This window comes from Leucoraja erinacea, chromosome 14 (assembly GCF_028641065.1).
Source record: "Leucoraja erinacea ecotype New England chromosome 14, Leri_hhj_1, whole genome shotgun sequence".
Taxonomy (NCBI): domain Eukaryota; kingdom Metazoa; phylum Chordata; class Chondrichthyes; order Rajiformes; family Rajidae; genus Leucoraja; species Leucoraja erinaceus.
In genome coordinates, this window is record NC_073390.1 from 44,863,115 (window position 1) to 44,883,692 (window position 20,578).

The window sequence follows — 20,578 nt, forward strand, 5'->3', positions numbered from 1 at the left end:
CCTGACCCGCTGAGTTGCTCAACACTTTGTGTCTTTTTTTGGTACATCAGTACCTCCAGTTTCCCGTGTCCACGTTTACTTACGGTCTTGTATCAACTGTTGGGCTACAATGCTGAGAACTATATGCTACATTCTGTACCTTACCCCTTTGCTCTACCTGCTGTACTTGAGTTTGAACTGATTGTATCTACGTACACTATATTGGATCTGTTTGGACCGCATACAAAACAAAGCTTTTCTCTCTCCCTCGGTACACGTGACAATAATACAACTAAACTTCAAGAGACATTTTTCTTCAATCTCACAGGTTTCTTGTTTCTGGAACAAACAGTAAAAAAAATCTACATTTTTGATGTTCACAGATTGATGGGAATCCTGACCAACAGGAAGACAATGTAGATGAACAATACCAGGATGAGGAAGAGGTAGGGACATGCGCACTAGTTAGTTCTGCTCGTAGAGTCATAGAGTGATACAGTGTGGAAACAGGCCCAACTCGCCCACACCGGCCAACATGTCCCAGCTACACTAGTCCCACCTGTTTGAGTTTAATATTAATATTAACATATCCCTCCAAACCTGTCCTATCCATGTACTGTTTCTCAAACATTGGGATAGTCCCAGCCTCAACTACCTCATCTAGCAGCTTGTTCCATACACCCACCGCCCTTTGTGTGAAAAAGTCAGATTCCTATTAAATCATTCTCCCTTCACCTTGAACCTGTGTCCTCTGGTCCTCGATTAATTTAATCTGGGCAAGGGGTTCTGTGCATCAACCCAATCTATTCCTCAACATGCTGGTACTATTTTACCCGTTACCCGAAAGACTACTGCTTTGTTGTGACAGTCGGCTTGAAAGAAAATATGTTGCTAACCTTCTCTAAATTTACTCTGAGAATATTATTTACTACCACACTAAAGCACACACTTAATTATTTACGTTCATTAATGATAGGAGTGGACTTGGCCCATTCGGCCCATCAAGCCCACTCCGCCATTCAATCATGGCTGATCTATCTCTCCCTCCTAACCCAATTCTCCTGCCTTCTCCCCATAACCTCTGACACCCGTACTAATCAGGAATCTATCAAGAGAGCTATTTGTGCAGCATCTTAGAAACATAGTAACATAGAAAATGGGTACAGGAGTAGGCCATTTGGCCCTTCGAGTCTGCACTGCCATTCAATATGACCGTGGCTGATCATCCAACTCAGTATCCTGTACCTGCCTTCTCTCCATACTCCCTGACCCGTTTAGCCACAAGGGCCACATCTAACTCCCTCTTAAATATGAACTGGCCTCAACTACTTTCTGTGGCAGAGAATTCCACAGATTCACCACTCTCTGTGTGAAAAATGTTTTCCTCATCTTGGTCCTAAAAGATTTCCCCCTGATCCTTAAACTGTGACCCCTTGTTCTGGACTTCCCCAACATCGGAAACAATCTTCCTGCATCTAGCCTGTCCAACCCCTTAAGAATTTTGAAAGTTTCTATAAGATCCCCCCTCAATCTTCTAAATTCTAGCGAGTACAAACCATCTATCCAGTCTTTCTTCATATGAAAGACCTGACATCCCAGGAATCAGTCTGGTGAACCTTCTCTGTACTCCCTCTATGGCAAGAATGTCTTTCCTCAGATTAGGAGACCAAAACTGTACACAATATTCCAGGTGTGGTCTCACCAAGACTCTGTACAACTGCAGTAGATTTTCTCTCAGTGTAATCATTAGAAAGGGGATTCTTTCGGCTTTATAAGGTAGGAAAAAAACCCCTTTCTTTTTAGTGTCTTAATCTTAAAAAAAAAAAAAAACCAGACCTGATTTTGTTCCAGTTCCCATCTTTGTTGTGATTAATCCTTGCGTTGATTTACATTAAGCAGTGCCTGTTGTTATTGTAAAATCAGATGTTGGCTTATAAAATATTAACGGCGACCTGATTTTCTTGGAATTTCCCAGGGGCAACAGTTCTAAATAATTCATTTGAGATAAGTAGCATGTCTCTTGAGTGCAGAATTAAAATTGAATCTGAAGTAAATTGAATAATATCGAGATCGTGGCCTAATCACTCGTTGTGCTGGATGATGGGTTCCATGTTAATGGGAGCCATCAGCGTTGGTCCAGCAACCTGCCATTGATGTTGTGCTGGTTTGTTTGACCTGGATTTCTCAGGAGGGGATGGAGTGTAAGCACGTTGTTGCTGTTGGCTTCATTCCTTCATTCCATGGGCGACACGGTGGCGCAGCGGTAGAGTTGCTGCCTTACAGCGCCAGTGTCCCGGGTTCAATCCTGACTACGGGTGCTAGATGTTTGTGTAAATTGTGTTGTGTCTTGGTTCTTTTCTTGTTGTATGACTGCAGAGACCAAATTTTGTTTGAACTTCAATGAGGCTCAAATGACAACAAATAAAATTGTATTGTAGATGTACAGAGTTTGTACGCTCTCCCTATGACTACGTGGGTTTTCTCCGGGTGCTCCGGTTTCCTCCCCCAAAAATGTGCGCGGTTGTAGGTTAATTGGCTTCAGTAAAATTGGTAAATTGTTCGTGTGGTGTTAGGATAGCGTTAGTGTACTGTGTGTAGTGGTCGTCGCGGACTCGGTGGACTGAAGGCCCCGTTTCCGCACTGTATCTCAAAGCTAAACTAAACTTTGAAACTCCATGCATCTCTAGTTGTTAGCTTTCCTGCCCTTCCAATTCAATGGGCTCCACCTTGTCAATGGAATAAAAAGATATTGCAGAGGCTGCTTTATACCAAAGATGGACACAAAATGCTGGAGTAACTCAATGGGTCGGGCAGCATCACTGCAGAACATGGAGAGCGTCAGTGTTGTGTCTGGGCGGAAGTGTAGTTCCCAATGCAAAGGCAGTTGGTGAGCTCAACATCTGCCACCTGCAACTGCTCTCTCTACACAACAAGCCTTGCATCGTCAGCGGCAGGCAAGGTCAAGGCCTAGATGGGTTAACCCTAGATAGACGCAAAAAGCTGGAGTAACTCAGCGGGTCAGACAGCATCTGTGGAGAGAAGGAATAGGTGACGTTCTGGGTGGAGACCCTTCCTCTTCTCGGTCCACCCACCTTCCCGCTTCCTTTCCATTATGTTAACTGTTTCCACGATGTATCTTTCAATCACTTGCTATTGTGCAGCACGATGACACAGCGGCAGAGCTACTGCCTTACAGCGCCTATAATGGCACTTTTTACAACATTCTCCAAGTCCAACTTCGATGGCCATTAATTATCGGAGATGATTTGAAGGTTTAGTCTAACACACTCACGACACACATCAGACAGCAAAGATGAATCTTCCAGGCATCGTTTCTTGATTAATTAGTCGTGTATTGAAGTAATACAAAACAAAGAAATAACTCATAACTTTCCGTTCTTAATCGCTGTTCCAGTCACTTCATATAAATCACACAAGCTTCTTCATGTAAAGATATGTAGTCTCGTAACATGCGTGTCGTGTTCATGGTAGAAAACTATCTGCCCTCAAACTCTGACACAAACTAAACCTTCTAATCTGCGAGTCTGCGCCAGACTTCACTAACAAAAAAACACACCCCCACTACGTATCAAATCTCACCCACACAAGTATCGGACATGATAATAACACTGACTTAAGCTTAATGGCTCCTACAGCACCAGAGATCTGGGTTCAATCTTGACTACGGGTGCTTGTTTGTACGGAGTTTGTACATTCTCCCTGTGGATTTTCTCAGAGAACTTCTGTTTCCTCCCACGCTCCACAGGTTTGCAGGTTAATTGGCTTGGTATCAATGTAAATTGTCCCTAGAGTGTGTGTGTGTGTGTGTGTGATAGCGTTAGTGTGCGGGGTGATCGCTGATCGCCGCGGACCCGGTGGGCCGAAGGGCCCCGCTTCCGCGCTGAATCTCGAAGCTAAAAAAATGGTGTTGACTCTGCTGCAGGCTGATGAGAAGGAACGGGGGGCGAATGAACAGGAAGAGGAGCCTGTAGTTGAAGACCCCAACCAGGGAGAGGAAAAAGAAGATGAAAATTATGAAGAGGAGCCAGAAGAAGAGGACGGGGAAGAGGATGGAGAGGCCCTTGCGGTGAAGACGAACCAGCGGGCAGAAATGTGACGTCTCTATAAGTGACTTTATGTTATTTTTGTTTCATTACCCAATATAAGTTGAACAAGCCAGTCTTTTATATATATATACTTCCATGCAAATGTATTTAATGTGGTCGTCCAGGTTAATTTAATTTGGAGATATTTAAAGGTAATGAATTAAAGACTTTTAAATGCAATAAAGACATGGCATTCAGATGATATATAATTTATATAAGCCTCAGTGTAAAAGTATGGTCCACAGAAAGTTCAAAAATGTTGAAATGTTGGATCACATGTGGTGTTTAATGATATGTTTTCGACATGAAAGCAATTATTTTGAATCTATCTTAACTTAAGAAGCGATCTAAGATTCCTAAAGTATTTCCAAATCTGTCTTCGCCTTGTGTGATATTTATCAATGTTATGGCAGTTTGAAAGATTCAGCGTGGAAACGGGGCCCTTCGAGGCCCACCGAGTCCACGCCGACCATCGATCTCTCGTCAAACACTAGTTCTATGTTATCCCTCTTTCTCATCCACTCCCGACACACTAGGGGGGCAATTTACAGAGGGCCAATTAACCTGCAAGCCCGCACGTCTTTGGGATGTGGGAGAAAATCCCATGCAGTCACAGGGAGAACGGGCAAACTCCACACAGACAGCACCCGAGGTCAGGATTGAACCTGGGACTCTGGTGCTGGGAGGCAGTGGCTCTATCAGCTGTGCCATTGTGCTGCCTTAAGACAGTCTTGTTCACACTAGTTCTACTGTATGTAGATGTTAATGTTTATACATTGGAAATGAAGAGGCATCTTCTACACTGCATATAGTGTGTAAGTGATGGCCTCGAGCTATGGTCTAAAATTATTACATTTTTGGTCTAAAAATACAAAATATGTTTCACACAGGCCTATTTTATAGACAGATCACACTCTTTAGTTTGGCCTTTCTCAAATCCAATTTGAAATCACTCAGAAAATAGATGCAAAAAGCTGGAGTAACTCAGCGGGTCAGGCAGCATCTCTGGAGAAAAGGAATAGGTGACATTTCTGGTCAGAAACCTGAGGGGGGGTGGGGGGAGATGGGGACTTGAGGCGAGAAATCATTTAGTTGTTAGACCTTGTCTTTCTAATCAATGGGCGTCGAACAAGATTTCTCAAAATACAAGCTAAACTCATGTAAAAACAATTTAGTTATGCTCAGAGAATTATCTTTTTCTACCATTCACAAATTGCCTTAGGAAATGTGTTACATTGTTATAGATAGTCTGAAGCTTAATGATATTGATGCGACAATCAAATAAGAAATACACTGAAGTCAAGTAATAGTTTGAGGTGTGGAGAAAGGAACTGCAGAAGCTGGTTGAAACTGAAGATAGACACAAAAAGCTGGAGTAACTCAGCGGGTCAGGCAACATCTTTGGGGGGGGGGGGGGAAGCAATAGGTGACTTTTCGGGTCGAGACCCTTCTTCAGATTGCAGTCTCGTCCCGAAAGGTCACCTATTCCTTTTCTCCGGAGATGCTGCCTGACCCGCTGAGTTACTCCAACTTTTTGTGTCTATTAGTTTATAAATGCTCTTCACTTTTTTTTACTCCTGAATAAAGTGGTGCACGTCAAATATATTGTTACATTTATGGTGATAAAATAGGGCGTTTGTAAGTTTCAAGAAAAGACTTGTCTATGGAAACTGAACTTTGAAATGTACCAATTTGCGATAAACACTATGGTGCTGATATTCGAATAATTATGATGCATTAAAATTTGAAGTTGTTATAATGTAGCTGTAAAACGATAACCATCAATGACAGAGCGGGTGGATGTTGTTCTGAAGGCAGATTGTTTACTTTCCCTGGTGGACTTTTAATTAACGTGGAAATATATTAATAAGGTACGTTGAACCAACAAATATTTGTTCATGTTTGTGAAACAAAGTAGTGGTCATTTTCAATATTGTGAGCTTTATGTGCTATGTCACAATTAAATAATGTAGAAAATGGCTGGGTCAATTAGCTGGTTCCTACACTTTATATTTAAAAAAAACCCTTCCCTGTAATGCGTCAACACTGGCCACCTCAGTTCAGTTCAGTGTAGTTTGTTGTCACGTGTACTGTGGCACAGTGAAAAGCTTTTGCGTTCTGTTGCGTTCTAATGATCAAATACAGGTCATTACAAACTCCGCGTTCTAACTACTTTCTGCGGCAAAAGTTCCTTTCCATATCTTTCTTCAGTTTATTCACGGATAAACTTCGACCTTTGACCACTGATGCTGGTCACTCCATCACAGATCTATCGCCCCCAAAAGCTCTCGCTTTGCCCAGTCATTGTGTTGCTCCGTGAAGCTGATATTGATATCAGTTCATACGTCATCGGAGCAGAATTTGGCCATTCGGCCCAACGAGTCTACCCTGCCATTTAATCGTGACTGATCTATCTCTCCCTCTCAACCCCATTCTCCTGCCTTCTCCCCGTAACCTTGATATAGAGGTAGAATGGACCAGTAGTTAACTGATTTTAAATTAGATGCCATGTGTCCAATGTACACCTGCTGGGCAGCACGGTGGCGCAGCGGGAGTGTTGCTGCCTCACAGCGCCGGAGACCCGGGTGCTGTCTGTACAGAGTTTGTACGTTCACCCCGTGACCTGCGTGGGTTTCCTTCGGGTGTTCCGGTTTCCTCCCACTCTCCAAAGACGTGCAGGTTTGTAGGTAAATTAGTTTGGTATAACTGTAAAGTGTCCCCAGTGTGTGCAGGATAGTGTTAATGTGCGGGACCGCTGGTCGGCACGGACTCGGTGGGCCGAAGGGCCTGTTTTCACCCTGTATCTGTAAACTAAACTAACAAGGTCACCTGGTGTGCATCGTGATAAGAAATGATGTGTGATTCATATTTTGACAATATTATTTTGCACATAGCAGGTTTTCCTGAAGAAGGTTACGACTGGAAAATTGGCACCTGCTTCAGAAAAGGGCTTAGCTGCTTCTACCATAGTCCTTGTTTCTCAGGTAGGACCTCCCATTCTGTCACCAACCAAACCACTCCTCTCCAATCACGCGAATGGCCTTGGGACCCCAAGTTGCCTTATTGACCAGTCACTGATACCTGATTGGCTCCACATTTCACCCCCCCCCCCTTATATCCTTGCCTCACACTTTTTATCTTTTCATCTCTGGCATTTGTCCAACCATTTCACCCCCCCCCCCCACCCCCTCCCCCCCCCACATCCACCCATCACTCGCCTGTATCCACCCATCACTCGCCAGCCTCTGTTCCGTCCCTCGAAGGGGGTCTTCTACGTAGTCTAAGGAGATCTTCAACATGTAATTTTTTTAAACTTTTCTAAACTCGCCAATTAGGTTGCCCAGGTGGGACAGCCTCTTTATTGATTCTCGCAGCACACTGCTCACTGTCATTAGCCAGTCTAAATACGGCCCTTATCTTATGGTCTTGTTCTGCAGGGAGAATAACAAACCTTCATCTACTTATCTCTTGTGTCCACATACTCTGACTTGTTCATAAAACATTTGCATGGTTCCTTAACTACCCAATGAAAGTTCCAATATATTACTATTTAATGTACACAAAAATGCTGGAGAAACTCAGCGGGTGCGGCAGCATCTATGGAGCGAAGGAGATAGGCAACGTTTCGGGCCAAAACCCTTCTTCAGACTGGTAGGGGGTGGGGGGAGGTGGGGAGAAGAAAGGGAAAAGGAGGAGGAGGAGCCCGAGGGCTGAGGTAGGAAGGGGAGGAGACAGCAAAGGGTTAACAGAATTGTGAGAATTCAATGTTCATGCCACCAGGATGCAGACTCCCCAAGTGCTGTTCCTCCAATTTCCGGTGTTGCTCAAGGAGGAGCCCCAGGACAGAGAGGTCGGATACGGAATGGGAGGGGGAGTTGAAGTGCTGAGCCATCAGGAGGTCAGGTTGGTTAATGCGGACTGAGCGGAGGTGTTCGGCGAAGCGATCGCCAAGCCTACGCTTGGTCTCACCGATATAGATCAGCTGACATCTAGAGCAGCGGATGCAATTGATGAGGTTGGAGGAGATACAGGTGGACCTCTGTCGCACCTGGAACGACGGCTTGGGTCCTTGAATGGAGTTGAGGGGGGAGGTGAAGCGACAGGTGTAGCATCTCTTGCGGTTGCAAGGAAAAGTGCCCGGGGAAGGGGTGGAGCGGGAGGGAAGGGAAGAATTGACAAGGGAGTTGCGGAGGGAGCGGTCTTTGTGGAAGGCAGACGGGGGGAGATGGGAAGATGTGGCGAGTGGTGGGGTCACGTTGGAGGTGGCAAAAATATTACTAAATCTTCTTCAAATCCTGAACTACTATCTACCTCATTGGTGACCCTCGGACCATCCTTGGTCGGATTTTGCTGGCTTATCCTTGCACTGAATGTTATTCCCTTATCATGTATCTATACACTGTAAATGGTTTGATTGGAATCATGTACTGTCTTTCCGCTGACTGGTTAGCATGCAACAGAAGCTTTTTTACTGCACCTCGGTTACATGTGACAATAAACTCAACTGAAAATAGGGTTACGTTTATTATTGTCACGTGTACGGAGTTACAGCCAAAAGCTGTGTTTTTGCGCACTACCCAAATAGTTCAGGTAACACCAGGCATAAACTCAAGTACAATTGTTAGAGCAAAGGTGAAGATACAGAGCGCAGAATATAATTCTCAGCATTGGAGCGCATCAGTCCCAGAGACAAAGTCCAATGTCCACAATGGGGTAGAAGTGAATCGGACAGTGCCCCAGTTTATGGAAGCAATACCCTAGCTTCTTGAATAATTCAATGAGTGCTTGGGCATAACCTACCATTTTGAAATCTGTGCTGCCGACTCTCTATTATCCCTTTGATTCTTCTATTTCCCTGACCCCCAATACTAAACTTAATGCTCCAAGGTTTCTCAAACCCACTCCCAAAAAAAATCTTAGGGCAGTTTTAAATTGTGCAAGAAATTTGATCATTTGAAATAACTAACTGAAACACCATCCGTTTTCCAAGATATTCACTTCTTTACATGTATAAATGGGCAGGTATTATTCTGTTGTAAACTTAAATTTATCATTATTCTCCTTTGCATTTATGTGTGATAGGTTGGCAGTATTGTGTTTTAATAGTCCCAGCGTATATTTTTTATTAATAATAATAATAGCTCTAGCCTGATAATCCTGTTTTGCTAAATGATTTCTCTGCTTTACATAGAAAACATAGAAAATATGTGCAGGAGGGGGACATTCGGCCCTTCGAGCCAGCACCGCCTTTCATTATGATCATGCCTTTACCACTGCAACCAAAGTATGTAACATAATGCTGTTACAAGAAAAATATGCAAAGATTTCTAACCAAACGGACGCATAGAAGCACATTTATATCTTGCTTGTTAATTTTGTATTTTATAGGGAACAGTTGGCTTGGGTGGGGCAATAATGCCAAAAACCTTTCATAGAGATTTCTGCTAAGATTTGCTGTCTTAGAAAATTGTCAGCTATTTTGTTTAGTGGCCAGGTACAGATAAGTGCACCTGCTTCCTGAATTTTATATCAGTGTAAAATGTATATTATGTAAATACTTATGCTGATCAACAAAAGTGAAGGTATATATGGTAAAATGCAAAGATTTCTAAAGAGAACATGATCTTGTGAAATTTCTGGTCATTGTTAAACTGAATGATTGACCAATGATCTGTATTTTGTGCATATTTTGCGATTGTAGCATAAATCTTTCAAAAATCTGTGCAGGTGTCGTGCAGTCCTATTTATTATTTAATTTTGGACAAATATATTTGTCATAAAATTGAGCTGGATAATTATATGCAAATCATTCCCTGCATATTCATGTGGCTATTTCTGAGTACGCATATATGCACATAGGCAAATGTCACTTAACCCTGGCAGCACGGTGGCATAGTGGTAGAGTGGCTGCCGAAAGGGCCTGTTCCACTTAGGCCACTCTTTAGGCGACTGCCAGGGACTAGCGTTAATGGAATTCACCTCCGACACCTGGTGTCAACCTACGACAGCGAAAATTGTGGCCACTGTTGCCAAAATTATTTTCAACAGGCCCATTACAGTGCCAGAGACCCAGGTTCGATCCTGACTACGGGTGCTGTCTGTACGGAGTTTGTGCGTTCTCCACACCGACCCGTGCAGTGGTTCTACATTATCCAACGTTCGCATCCTACACTCGACACAAACATCTAGAATTGCATAATTATATAATTGTGTGTTTATGTAATAGAATGTTTAGGATGGGCACGTGGAAATGCAGGGAGTGGATTGTGTGTAGGCAGATATATGTTGGGCCTGGCTTCAGATGATGCGGGCCGAAGGGCCTGTTGCTGTGCTGTACTGTTATAGAGCCATAGGGTCATACAGCGTGGAAACGGGCCCTTTGCCCCAATCTGCCCACACCGACAAATCTGCCCCACCCACGCTAGTCCCACCTGCCTGCGCTTGGCCCATATCCCTCCAAACCGTTCCTGTCCAACCTCCTCTTAAATGTTATCATACCATCTGCCCCAACCGCCTCCTCTGGCAGCTCATTCCATGCACTCGCCACCCTTTGTGTGAAAAGGTTACCCTGAAGGTTCCTATTAAATCTTCCTCCCCACCCCTTTTAAACCTATGTCCTCTATTTCTGGATTCCACTACCCTGGGCAAGAGACTGTGTGCATTTACCCAATCTATTCCTCTCGTGATTTTGTACAGCTCGATCAGATCACCCTCTCATCTTCCTGCGCTCCAAGGAATAAAGTCCTCGTTTGTTCAACCTCTCCCTTTTCTAACTGTGGCAACATGTTTGCTTTCTAGTTCCATTGGTAGTTCACCTTCCAGCCGATGCTGATGAAAGACACAATGTTTCCATTTTAACAATTCGATAAACTGGATTCTTGAACAAAAAGCTGCAAGTTAATTCCAGTTGTTCAACGAAGACACAAAACACAGGTTTCAGCTGTGTATTTGATCTGACACTAAATATAACTGCGGGGATTAAACAAATGACCAGGCACTTAATCACTTGCTAGGTTGAACAAAATACCGGCTGCGGAAATCAGTTAAGGACAGCGAACGCAAAGACTGGTGATTGTGCCCGCACAAAATGTACTGGTGATTAGGTGATTAGTTAGAACGAGAGTAGATAGAGTATCATCCTCTTTTGATTCACTGATTATTTTTTTTTCCTTTAAGTGTCCGAAAATTATCAGAATAGAGAGGGTTCCTGTTAATTGTTTAGTTTATAGTTTATTGTCAATATTTGTACCGAGGTACAGTGAAAAGCTTTTGTAATGTGCTAACCAGTCAGCGGAAAGACAATACGTGATTACAGCCGATCCATTTACAGTGTACAGATACATGATAAGGGAATAACGTTTAGTGCAAGGTAAAGCTAGCAAAGTCCGATCAAGGATAGTCCAAAGAGGTAGATAGTAGTTCGGGAGGGCTCCCTGGTTGTGGTAGGATGGTTCAGTTGCCTGATAACAGCTGGGAAGAAACTGTCCCTGAATCTGGAGGTGTGCGTTTCCACACTTCTGTATCGTTTGCCTAATGGGAGAGGGGAGAAGAGGGAGTGGCCAGGGTGCTGAAGTAAAACACTGATAAACGGGGGTAAAGAAGTTACTCGCATGTTGCCAAAACAATTAGTCTCATATAATTTGCCACCCAAGCCGGCCCTTGCTCTCTACTGCCCAGTGCTGTGGGACCTTTTGCAGAAATTATCAATGAGAGACAGAGGTAAGAATTTTAAACATTTGTGTGCGACGGGTAAACAAATAGAAACTTGTGGCGGAAGGAGTTTTCCTGAACTTTTCAGTGGTCGGGCGAACGGAACGATTTTGTGCGTAAAAGTACGCGTGAGTCCAGCAAATGTTTGAAGAGAAAAAATAGATGTAAGTAAGAATATTTTTAAATATGATGTTTTAAATTTGGGTATCCACATCTCGAAGACAACACACCATTTCCCCATTTGCAATATTAATTTAGAGTTAGCTGGAAAGTATGAATTATTTTTTTGTTCTTTAATTTGTTTATTACTGTGATTCACTTGAATTATTGTTCATGTTGTGCACTTTTAAATAGATTAAATGTATAAGTGTAGAAAATAGACATCAAAGTAAATAGATTAAACAAATGGGTGTAGAGAACAGACGTCAAAGTAAAATATAAATATCATCAAGATGTTCGGGTGGTAATGTTAATATATTTTCATCTTAAATTTAAGATTTTTTTGCTAATTTCATCTCAATGCAGCGTCTGCTGTTGAAGCCTGTGCTGGCATTTTAATACAGGATAAGACTTTTACCAAGATTTTGTTTGGCTCTAAAGCATATTTATGCCTGTATTTCCAGCTCTTTAAAGAAATTCACTGGAAATCCACTCGCCTAAAGCCTCTGTCACCGTCCAGATGCATGTCACTGTGGATATGGACAAGATAAGGAGGTGATTATATAAATATCAATGGAAATAATGACAGATTGACAATTGGTTAAAATAGCACGGTGGCGCAGTGGTATAGTTGCTGCTTCACAGCGACCCCGACTACGGGCGCTGGCTGTACGGAGTTTGTATGTTCTCCCTGTGACCTGCGTGGGTTTTCTCCGAGATCTTCTGTTTCCTCTTGCACTCCAAAGACGTGCAGGTTTGTAGGTTAATTGGCTTTGTATAGATGTAAATTGTCCCTAGTGTGTGTAGGGTAGTGTTAATGTACGAGGGTCGAGGGTTGGTGAGGACTCGGTGGACCGAAGGGCACAGTATTTCCGTGCTGTATCTCGAAACTGAACTGAAAATGTTTTGAAATTTTAAAAAAATGTCACCCTGCAAAAAAGCAGTGTTCGTTATTTCGGATCCTGGGGGTGAAGAGATGAGAGAATTCAGTCGTAATAACTGAATGTGCAGTGATTTACAAAACAGTTTTTACATCTATCATTCAGTGTAAACCCAGCTGTTTAATTTCTTGTTTTTGCAAGGACTCGCATAAGTATCCACATTCACTATTTTCAACGAGTCACCAAATGCTGGAGTAACTCAGCAGGTCAGGCAGCACTCCCTGGCATAAACTCTTAACGCAATAACTGTGATGCAATTTGATAAGATGAGCAGCATGGATTTTCTTGCATTGCCTGCGCAAAATCAAATGAGATTAAAATTGCTGATTTATCTTTTTTGAATAAATGAAACAATATAATTTTTTCAGACACAAGGAAGAGTTTTTCAAGGCAGCTCACTTGAATGACACTAACAGCATGAAAGCCTTATTGATGAGTGAAGATTTTGACCTTTGCATTCGAGGTATTTATAGTATAGTTTATAAATTGTATTTCTCTTGACTTTTAGCAGTAATTTTATTTTTATTTTGTCCAACCATTTACTCATTAACAAGTTATTGATATCTTCCCGTGGCTTTCTAAGTTTTGCCTCAGAATGTATGCATGAATACATTCTGGCAACTGAATCATCCTACCACAACCAGAGAGCAGTGTTGAACTACTATCTACCTCATTGGTGGCCATTGGACTATCCTTGATCAGTCTGAAGAAGGGTTTCGGCCCGAAACGTCGCCTATTTCCTTCGCTCCATAGATGCTGCTGCACCCGCTGAGTTTCTCCAGCAATTTTGTGTACCTTGATCGGACTTTACTGGCTTTACCTTGCACTAAATGCCATTCCTTTATCATGCATCTATACACTGTAAATGGCTCAATTGTAATTATGTCATAGTGTGATACAGTGTGGAAACATGCCCTTCGGCCCAACTTGCCCACACCAGCTAACATGTCCCAGCTACACTAGTCCCACCTGCCTGTGTTTGGTTCATGTCCCTCCAAACCTGTCCTATCCATATAGCTGTCTAACTGTTTTTTACACGTTGGGATAGTCCCAGCCTCAACTACTTCCTCTGGCAGATTGTTCCATACACCCACCACCCTTTGTGTGGAAACAGTTACCCCTCAGATTCCTATTAAAAATTTAAAATGTATTGTCTTTCTGCTGACTGTTTCGCACGAAACAAAAGCTTTTCACTGTACCTCGGTAAAACTAAACTGAAATTGTAATGGAGCCTTGAATAACTGTTTACATCTGTCCCCAAAAATGTTTTCAAGTCCAATATTTTTACTGTAATGTACTGCCCTCAACAAAGACTCAAAGGAGGACTTGTCACCCTTCATACAGCAGATCAAGAGGCAACTGCTTGGCTAAAGGACTTTGCATTCGCTAAATAAATAAAAACTGTAATGTTCATCAATAACTAATGTTCATCAGTTACTGCCTGTGAAACATCGTGGAATTCAATGTCAAAGGGGCGCCTGTAAAAATATCTTGGCTTTGATTGTTGATATTTAATATTATCTATGAAACTTCAATAATATTCAAAAATATTCTCCAAAGGAGATTTAGAAGAAACAATCCTACACACAGCACTGTTCAATGGCAATAAAGAAATAGCAGAATTCATTCTGGATCGGATACCAGCATTGATTGATGAACCAATGACGTCTGATCAGTACCGAGGTAATTGTCCATTGATTATTAGCGGTTTAGTAATCAATGGCGAGCCCTATCTAATTTTGTAAGTATATATTTACATTATTACTGCCAATAGGATATATTGTAAAATTGTCACTGGAGTTTAGAAGGATGAGGGGGAACCTTATTGAAACATATAAAATTATAAAAGAACTGGAGAAACTAGATGCAGGTAAAATGTTCCCAATGTTGGGCCAGTCCAAAACCAGGGGCCACAGTCTTAGAATAAAGGGGTGGCCATTTAAGACTGAGGTGAGAAAAAAATGTTTTCACCCAGAGAGTTGTGAATTTGTGGAATTCCCTGCCACAGAGGGCAATGGAGGCCAAGACACTGGATGGATTTAAGAGAGAGTTAGATAGAGCTCTAGGGGCTAGTGGAATCAAGGGATATGGGGAGAAGGCAGGCACGGGTTATTGATTGGTGACGATCAGCCATGATCACAATGAATGGTGGTGCTGGCTCGAAGGACGGAAGGGCCGAAGGGCCGAATGGCCTCCTCTTGCACCTATTTTCTATGTTTCTCTGCTCAACATCAAATATAAAACTATACCAGCATGATGGCACAGTGGTAGAGTGGCCTTACAGCGCCAGAGACTTGGGTTCGATCCTGACTACGGGTGCTGTCTGTATGGAGTTTGCACATTCTATCTGTTACCATGTGGGTTTCCTTTGGGTGCTCCAGTTTCCTCTCACTTCCCAAAGATGTGCAGGTTTGTAGTTTAATTGGCTTTTGTAAATGGATCAGCCATTTAAAGGCTAATTACGAAGTGGATCTCCCAGGAAATGATAACCAAGCAGTGGGTCATAAGGTCATAAGTGATAGGAGCAGCATTAGGCCATTCGGCCCATCAAGTCTACTCTGCCATTCAATCATGGCAGATCTAACTCTCCCACCTAACCCCATTCTCCTGCCTTCTCCCCAGAACCCCTGACACCCGCACTGTTCAAGAATCTATCTATCTCTGCCTTAAAAATATCCATTGAATCCAGGGTGGGAATCCAGAAGGTTAAATGCTCAGCTGATAATGAAGTGTTTGAACTCTAGGTTTGGTGATTTTTATTTAGATTGAAATACTGCAGAGGTGTTAACTGGGACATTTTTACTTGGGCTTCTGGTGTATCAACTAAATGTTAGCAATGACAGCCCTTGTTCAGGTTCCTATTAAATCTCCCCCCCCCCTCACCTTAAACCTATGTCCTCTGGTTCTCGATTCGCTAATCCTGGGCAGACGACTTTGTGCATTTAGCTGATCTATTCCTCTCATGATTTAGTATTTTCGACCAATTCAAGGATTAGGCGCGTTTACTGCGCTGTGTGAATGCAGTGATCCTTCTGATTCTCATTTGCACGAGTTGTTTACTGCGTTATGTGCAGGTGAAACTCCGATGCACATTGCTGTTTTGAAACAAGATATGGAAATGGTGAAGGAACTGTTGAATCGAGGAGCGGACGTGATCACCTCACGGGCCACCGGCTCCTGCTTTGTCCCAGGAGAAGACTGCCAGTGTTACTATGGTGAGGTTTTACACTTTGTGCTGAAAACTGTGCAGGCATGTCGACATATTGCTCAGAATGGTCGTGGTATTATCCCGACTACGGGCGCTGTTTGTACGGAGTTTGCACGTTCTCCCCGTGACCGCGTGGGTTTTCGCCGAGATCTTCGGTTCCCTCCCACACTCCAAAGACGTGTAGGTATGTAGGTTAATTGGCTCGGAGTATGTGTAAATTGTCCCCGGTGTCTGCAGAGTAGTGTTAATGTGTGGGGATCGCTGGTTGGTGTGGACTCGATGGGCCGAAGGGCCTGTTTCCGCGCTGGATCTCTAAAACTAAAAACTAAAATTAAGAAACACTGTCCGTTGTATTTGTGACACATTGGGTATTTTGATATATCCTCATTAAATTATTGCTGCCAACTCCGTTCTTCACTAGTGATAAGAGCAGAATTAGGACATCAGGTCTACTCTGCCATTCAATCATGGCTGATCTATCTCTCCCTCTCAACCCCATTCTTCTGCCTTCTACCCATAACCCCTGACCCTTAGAATCTGTCAATCTCCGCCTTAAAAGTACCCAATAACTTGGCCTCCGCCGCCGTTTGTTTCAAAGAATTCCACAGATTCACCACCCTCTGACAAAAGAAATTCCTCCTCATCTCCTTGCTAAAGGAACGTCCTTTTATGCTGAGGCTATGGCCTCTCGGTCCTAGACTCTCCCACTAGTGGAAACATCCTCTCCACATCCACTCTATCCAGGCCTTTCACTCTTTGGACCTTCCAATAAGGTCCCCCCTCATCCTTCTAAACTTTGGCGAGCACAGGCCTAGTGCCACCAAACGCTCATCATATGTTAACGCACTCATTCCTGTTTCCTAGAAAGTTAATTATCTTCCAGCAGTACAACGGATATGTAAACAAATACTCTGTGCTGTGACATTGTACTCTGCACTAGTCAGTATGTCACACATTCATTCCATTGATGGTTGGAACCGATCTAAAGTTCCGAATTCTTTGCTTTGGATTTGGATAATGTGCGGTACATTACTCACGGAGCGAGTGATTAAATGTCTCACTCCTAACAGACAAATGTTGATTGCAATGTATATCTTTAAGTGAATTACAGCAATCTTGTACCTGTTGTGTCAATAAGATTAAAAGGGCCTGGTACCAGAAATGATCGGCGTGGTCTCGGTAGGGCAAAGGGCCTGTTTCCATGCTGTACCTCTCAACTAAACTAAACTAAACCAAGATCAATGGAATGGGTTTAAAATGCTTAAGAACTCTCAAAATTGTCACGACATCTACTCCAATCTTGTCACTTTTATAAATGTAATTTAAACTTAAAAAAATGTTTTAATTGTTTTTGAACTGGTGACATTTTTATTTTTATTTTTTTATGTTTTTTGAGAACAAAGAGAACTGATAAGGGGGAAAGAGGGAGGTAGAGAGTGAGGGGGGGGGGGGGGGGGGGGGGGGGGAGAGTGCCCGGAGGGGGGGGGGGGACGGGACGGGACAAAGGAGGAGCCAGTAGGGGATCTTTCTAACTTTATGTGTGGTGGCTATTTACATTCCTTGGGTCTGTCTGCAAGCAAATAATTTCACTGCGACTTGTCACGTGACATTAAAAGTATTCCTTCTATTCCATTCCAGTCAGACTGGGGTCAGAGAACTGGGAAGAGGGGGGGATGGAGAGAGAGAGAGAGAGAGGGAAGTTAGAGAAGTCAATATTCACGCCGCTGGGGTGTAAGCTGCCCAGGCGTAATATGAGGTGGTGTTCTCACCTATTTGCACTGGGCCTCACTCTGACAATGGAGGAGGCCCAGGGCAGAAAGGTCAGGAACGGGAGGGGGATGATGAAGTAAACAACCTTCCTGCAACAGTCGTCGCTGTTTCCACAATCTTGTGGCCAAAGGGATCAGGGGGTATGGAGAGAAGGCAGGTTGATCAGCCATGATCATATTGAATGGCAGTGCAGGCTCGAAGGGCTGAATGGCCTACTCCTGCACCTATTTTCTATGTTTCTATGTTTAATCTATTGATATGTGAGTTACTCATTCATGACAGAGACATGTTGATTGGAATGTATACCATGTGTGTTGTACAGCTATGTTGTATTATGTCAATAAGATTAAAATGGCTCGGCACCAGGAATATATTTTGTTGTCTATATCATTTGTTTGGTAATAAGAGTTTTGACCACATTTTTATTGCTGGCAGGTGAATTTGTGTTGTCCTTTGCTGCATGCATTGGCAATGAAGAGATTGTTAGAACTCTTATTAAGCACAATGCACCATTAGATGCACGGGATTCCTTGGGTAAATATTTCATTGGCCATCCGCCATTAGATGATTATCTTCTCACTCATGTGGAATTATCATTTGTATTTATCTAAGGGACGACAAGCAAGTTCAGTATTCCGACTGCGCACGCCCAGGTCATAGGTCACTCGTTATAAACAGTCTCGGCAACGGTGGTACTGCGTTGTGCGCAGGCGTGCGTTTCGTCCGTGGTTGGGGTCGGGCCCACGTCTCCATCGCTGCGGGTGCTGTTGAGTTGCCGTCTCCGTCTCCTCCCGAGTGTCCCGTTCCGTCCCTGTGCGGAGGTGTCCGGCAGCGCTTGCAGCGCCGGGGACCCGGGTTTGATCCTGGCTGCGGATGAGGCGCGGGTCTGTGTGCTGAGAATGCAGCAGCCGAGAATGTCTCTCCGCCGGTCCAGTCTCTCCCCCTGTCTCCCTCTCTCTCGCTGCTACACCCTGCTATCCCGCTATCTGGCACCCCCGTTCCTCAGATTAAATTTATTTTTACACATAAATCATTAATAAAGATAAGAATTTACATAGTTTATGCATCCAGCGCTTCGTTCTCTTTTTCTTTATAGTGAGTGACCTTTGACAAATCCCATGAATCCTTGCGTTTTTTCGGAATACCGAACTCGCTTATTGGATGAGCACATGGATATGCGTGGGATGGCGGGATATAGATTGTGTGCAAGCTGATAAAGGTCCGACTTATGATATGATATAACTATAGAACTTTATTTATCGCATGAGGGAAATAGTTCTGCCAACATAAAACACAACAAGATACAGGAATCGGGAAATTAAAGTGAGGAGTGGAAAGGATTAGGGATGTGCAAAGTTTAGGGGTGGGGGGGGGGGGGGGGGGGGGAGGGGAGTCGGTCTACCTCATGACTGAAGGGGGAGGAGTTGTACAGATTGTACAGTTTACAATTCCTGGCATCATGTTTATCATAGACACTGTGGGCCGAATGGCCTTTTTTCCTGTAGGAAAGAACTGCAGATGATGGTTTAAAGCAAAGGGTAGACACAGAATGCTGGAGTAACTCAGCGGGACTGGCACCATCTCTGGAGAGAAGGAATGGGTGACGTTTCTGGTCGAGACCCTTCTAGGGACTTTTCCTGTGCAAGTTTCCAACTATGGAGGTGAATTGGCTTCTGTAAATTGCCCCCAGGACAGAACTAGTGTGTGGGTGATCGTTAGTGTCATAGAATCATAGTCAAACAGTGTGGAGACTGGCCCTTCGGCCTAACTTGCCCACACCGACCAACAGGTTACTGGAAGACTGAGGGGATGATGCAACAGGAGCCTCGGCCTGCTATGACCTAAATCCACTTTATAGAGACTCGGGCTATCCTTGAGCAGACTTGTTGGCTTTACCTTGCTCTAAACATTATTTCCTTATCATGTATGTATCTATACTGTAAATGGCTCGAGTGTAATCACGTATTGTCTTTCTGCTGACTGGACACGGGGCAACAAAAAGCTTTACACTGTACCTTGGGACACGTGACAATAAACTAAACTGAACTGAAACTGAGAGGGCCGTCATTGCGAGAGTTTTACTGTATGCTGCTTTTATTTGATGAGGACTCCAAGTTCTTTTGACCAGGCAATACAGTTCTCCATTTGCTGGTTCTACAAGTGGAAGCAAGCCACATATTTTCTATGTACGAACTCATTATGTCCTTGGTGACTGAGAAGCAACAGCCAAGCCTCGACTGCATCACAAACAACGATGGCTACACTCCACTCAAGCTCGCAGTCGCTGAGGGACATATGGAGGTAAATGTTTGCATTCATGCATGATCATGGTTTTTGTGAATAAAATCTTCCCCTTATCAAAACCGCTCCTTATCGACGGGCGACTGATCAATAATTGTATGCATTGGGTTTCTCGTTAGAGGCGAGTTGATTCAAGCCCACATTCATCAGTGTATTTTAGTTTTTGTTTGAGTTCCGTTTGTTGTCACGTGTACCGAGGTGCAGTGAAAAGCTTTTTAATTGCGGGCTAACCAGTTAGCGGAAATACTATACACGATTGATTACAATCGAGCCATTCACAGTGTACAGATACATGATAAAGGGAATAAACATTTAGTGCAAGATAAAGTCCAGTTAAGCCCGATTAAAGATAGTCCGAGGGTCTCCAATGAGGTCGATAGTAGCTCAGGACCGCTCTCTAGTTG

At 43.4% G+C, this 20,578-nt stretch overlaps 2 protein-coding genes across 5 annotated transcripts in view; both read left to right on the forward strand.

Annotated features, from left to right (window-relative positions):
* golim4a (golgi integral membrane protein 4a) overlaps positions 1-9,806 on the forward strand; it is a 59,819-nt gene extending 50,013 nt beyond the window's left edge. For 2 of the 4 annotated variants that reach the window (XM_055646309.1, XM_055646310.1), the window contains exons 13-14: positions 363-425; positions 3,923-4,269. In XM_055646309.1, the coding sequence (XP_055502284.1) occupies positions 363-425; positions 3,923-4,096 (237 nt within the window). In that variant the 3' untranslated portion in view covers positions 4,097-4,269. Of the gene's footprint in view, positions 1-362; positions 426-3,922; positions 4,270-9,276 lie in introns of those variants that run through there. The other 2 variants (XM_055646312.1, XM_055646311.1) reach the window with 2 other exon arrangements.
* Positions 9,807-9,927: 121 nt separating this feature from the next.
* The window catches only part of LOC129703671 (transient receptor potential cation channel subfamily V member 6-like), a 32,175-nt gene continuing 21,524 nt past the window's right edge, over positions 9,928-20,578 (forward strand). Inside the window, exons 1-6 of the mRNA XM_055646315.1 lie at positions 9,928-12,509; positions 13,264-13,358; positions 14,456-14,578; positions 15,970-16,110; positions 18,309-18,407; positions 20,002-20,174. Of these exons, the coding sequence (XP_055502290.1) occupies positions 12,475-12,509; positions 13,264-13,358; positions 14,456-14,578; positions 15,970-16,110; positions 18,309-18,407; positions 20,002-20,174 (666 nt within the window). The 5' untranslated portion in view covers positions 9,928-12,474. The remainder of the gene's footprint in view (positions 12,510-13,263; positions 13,359-14,455; positions 14,579-15,969; positions 16,111-18,308; positions 18,408-20,001; positions 20,175-20,578) is intronic.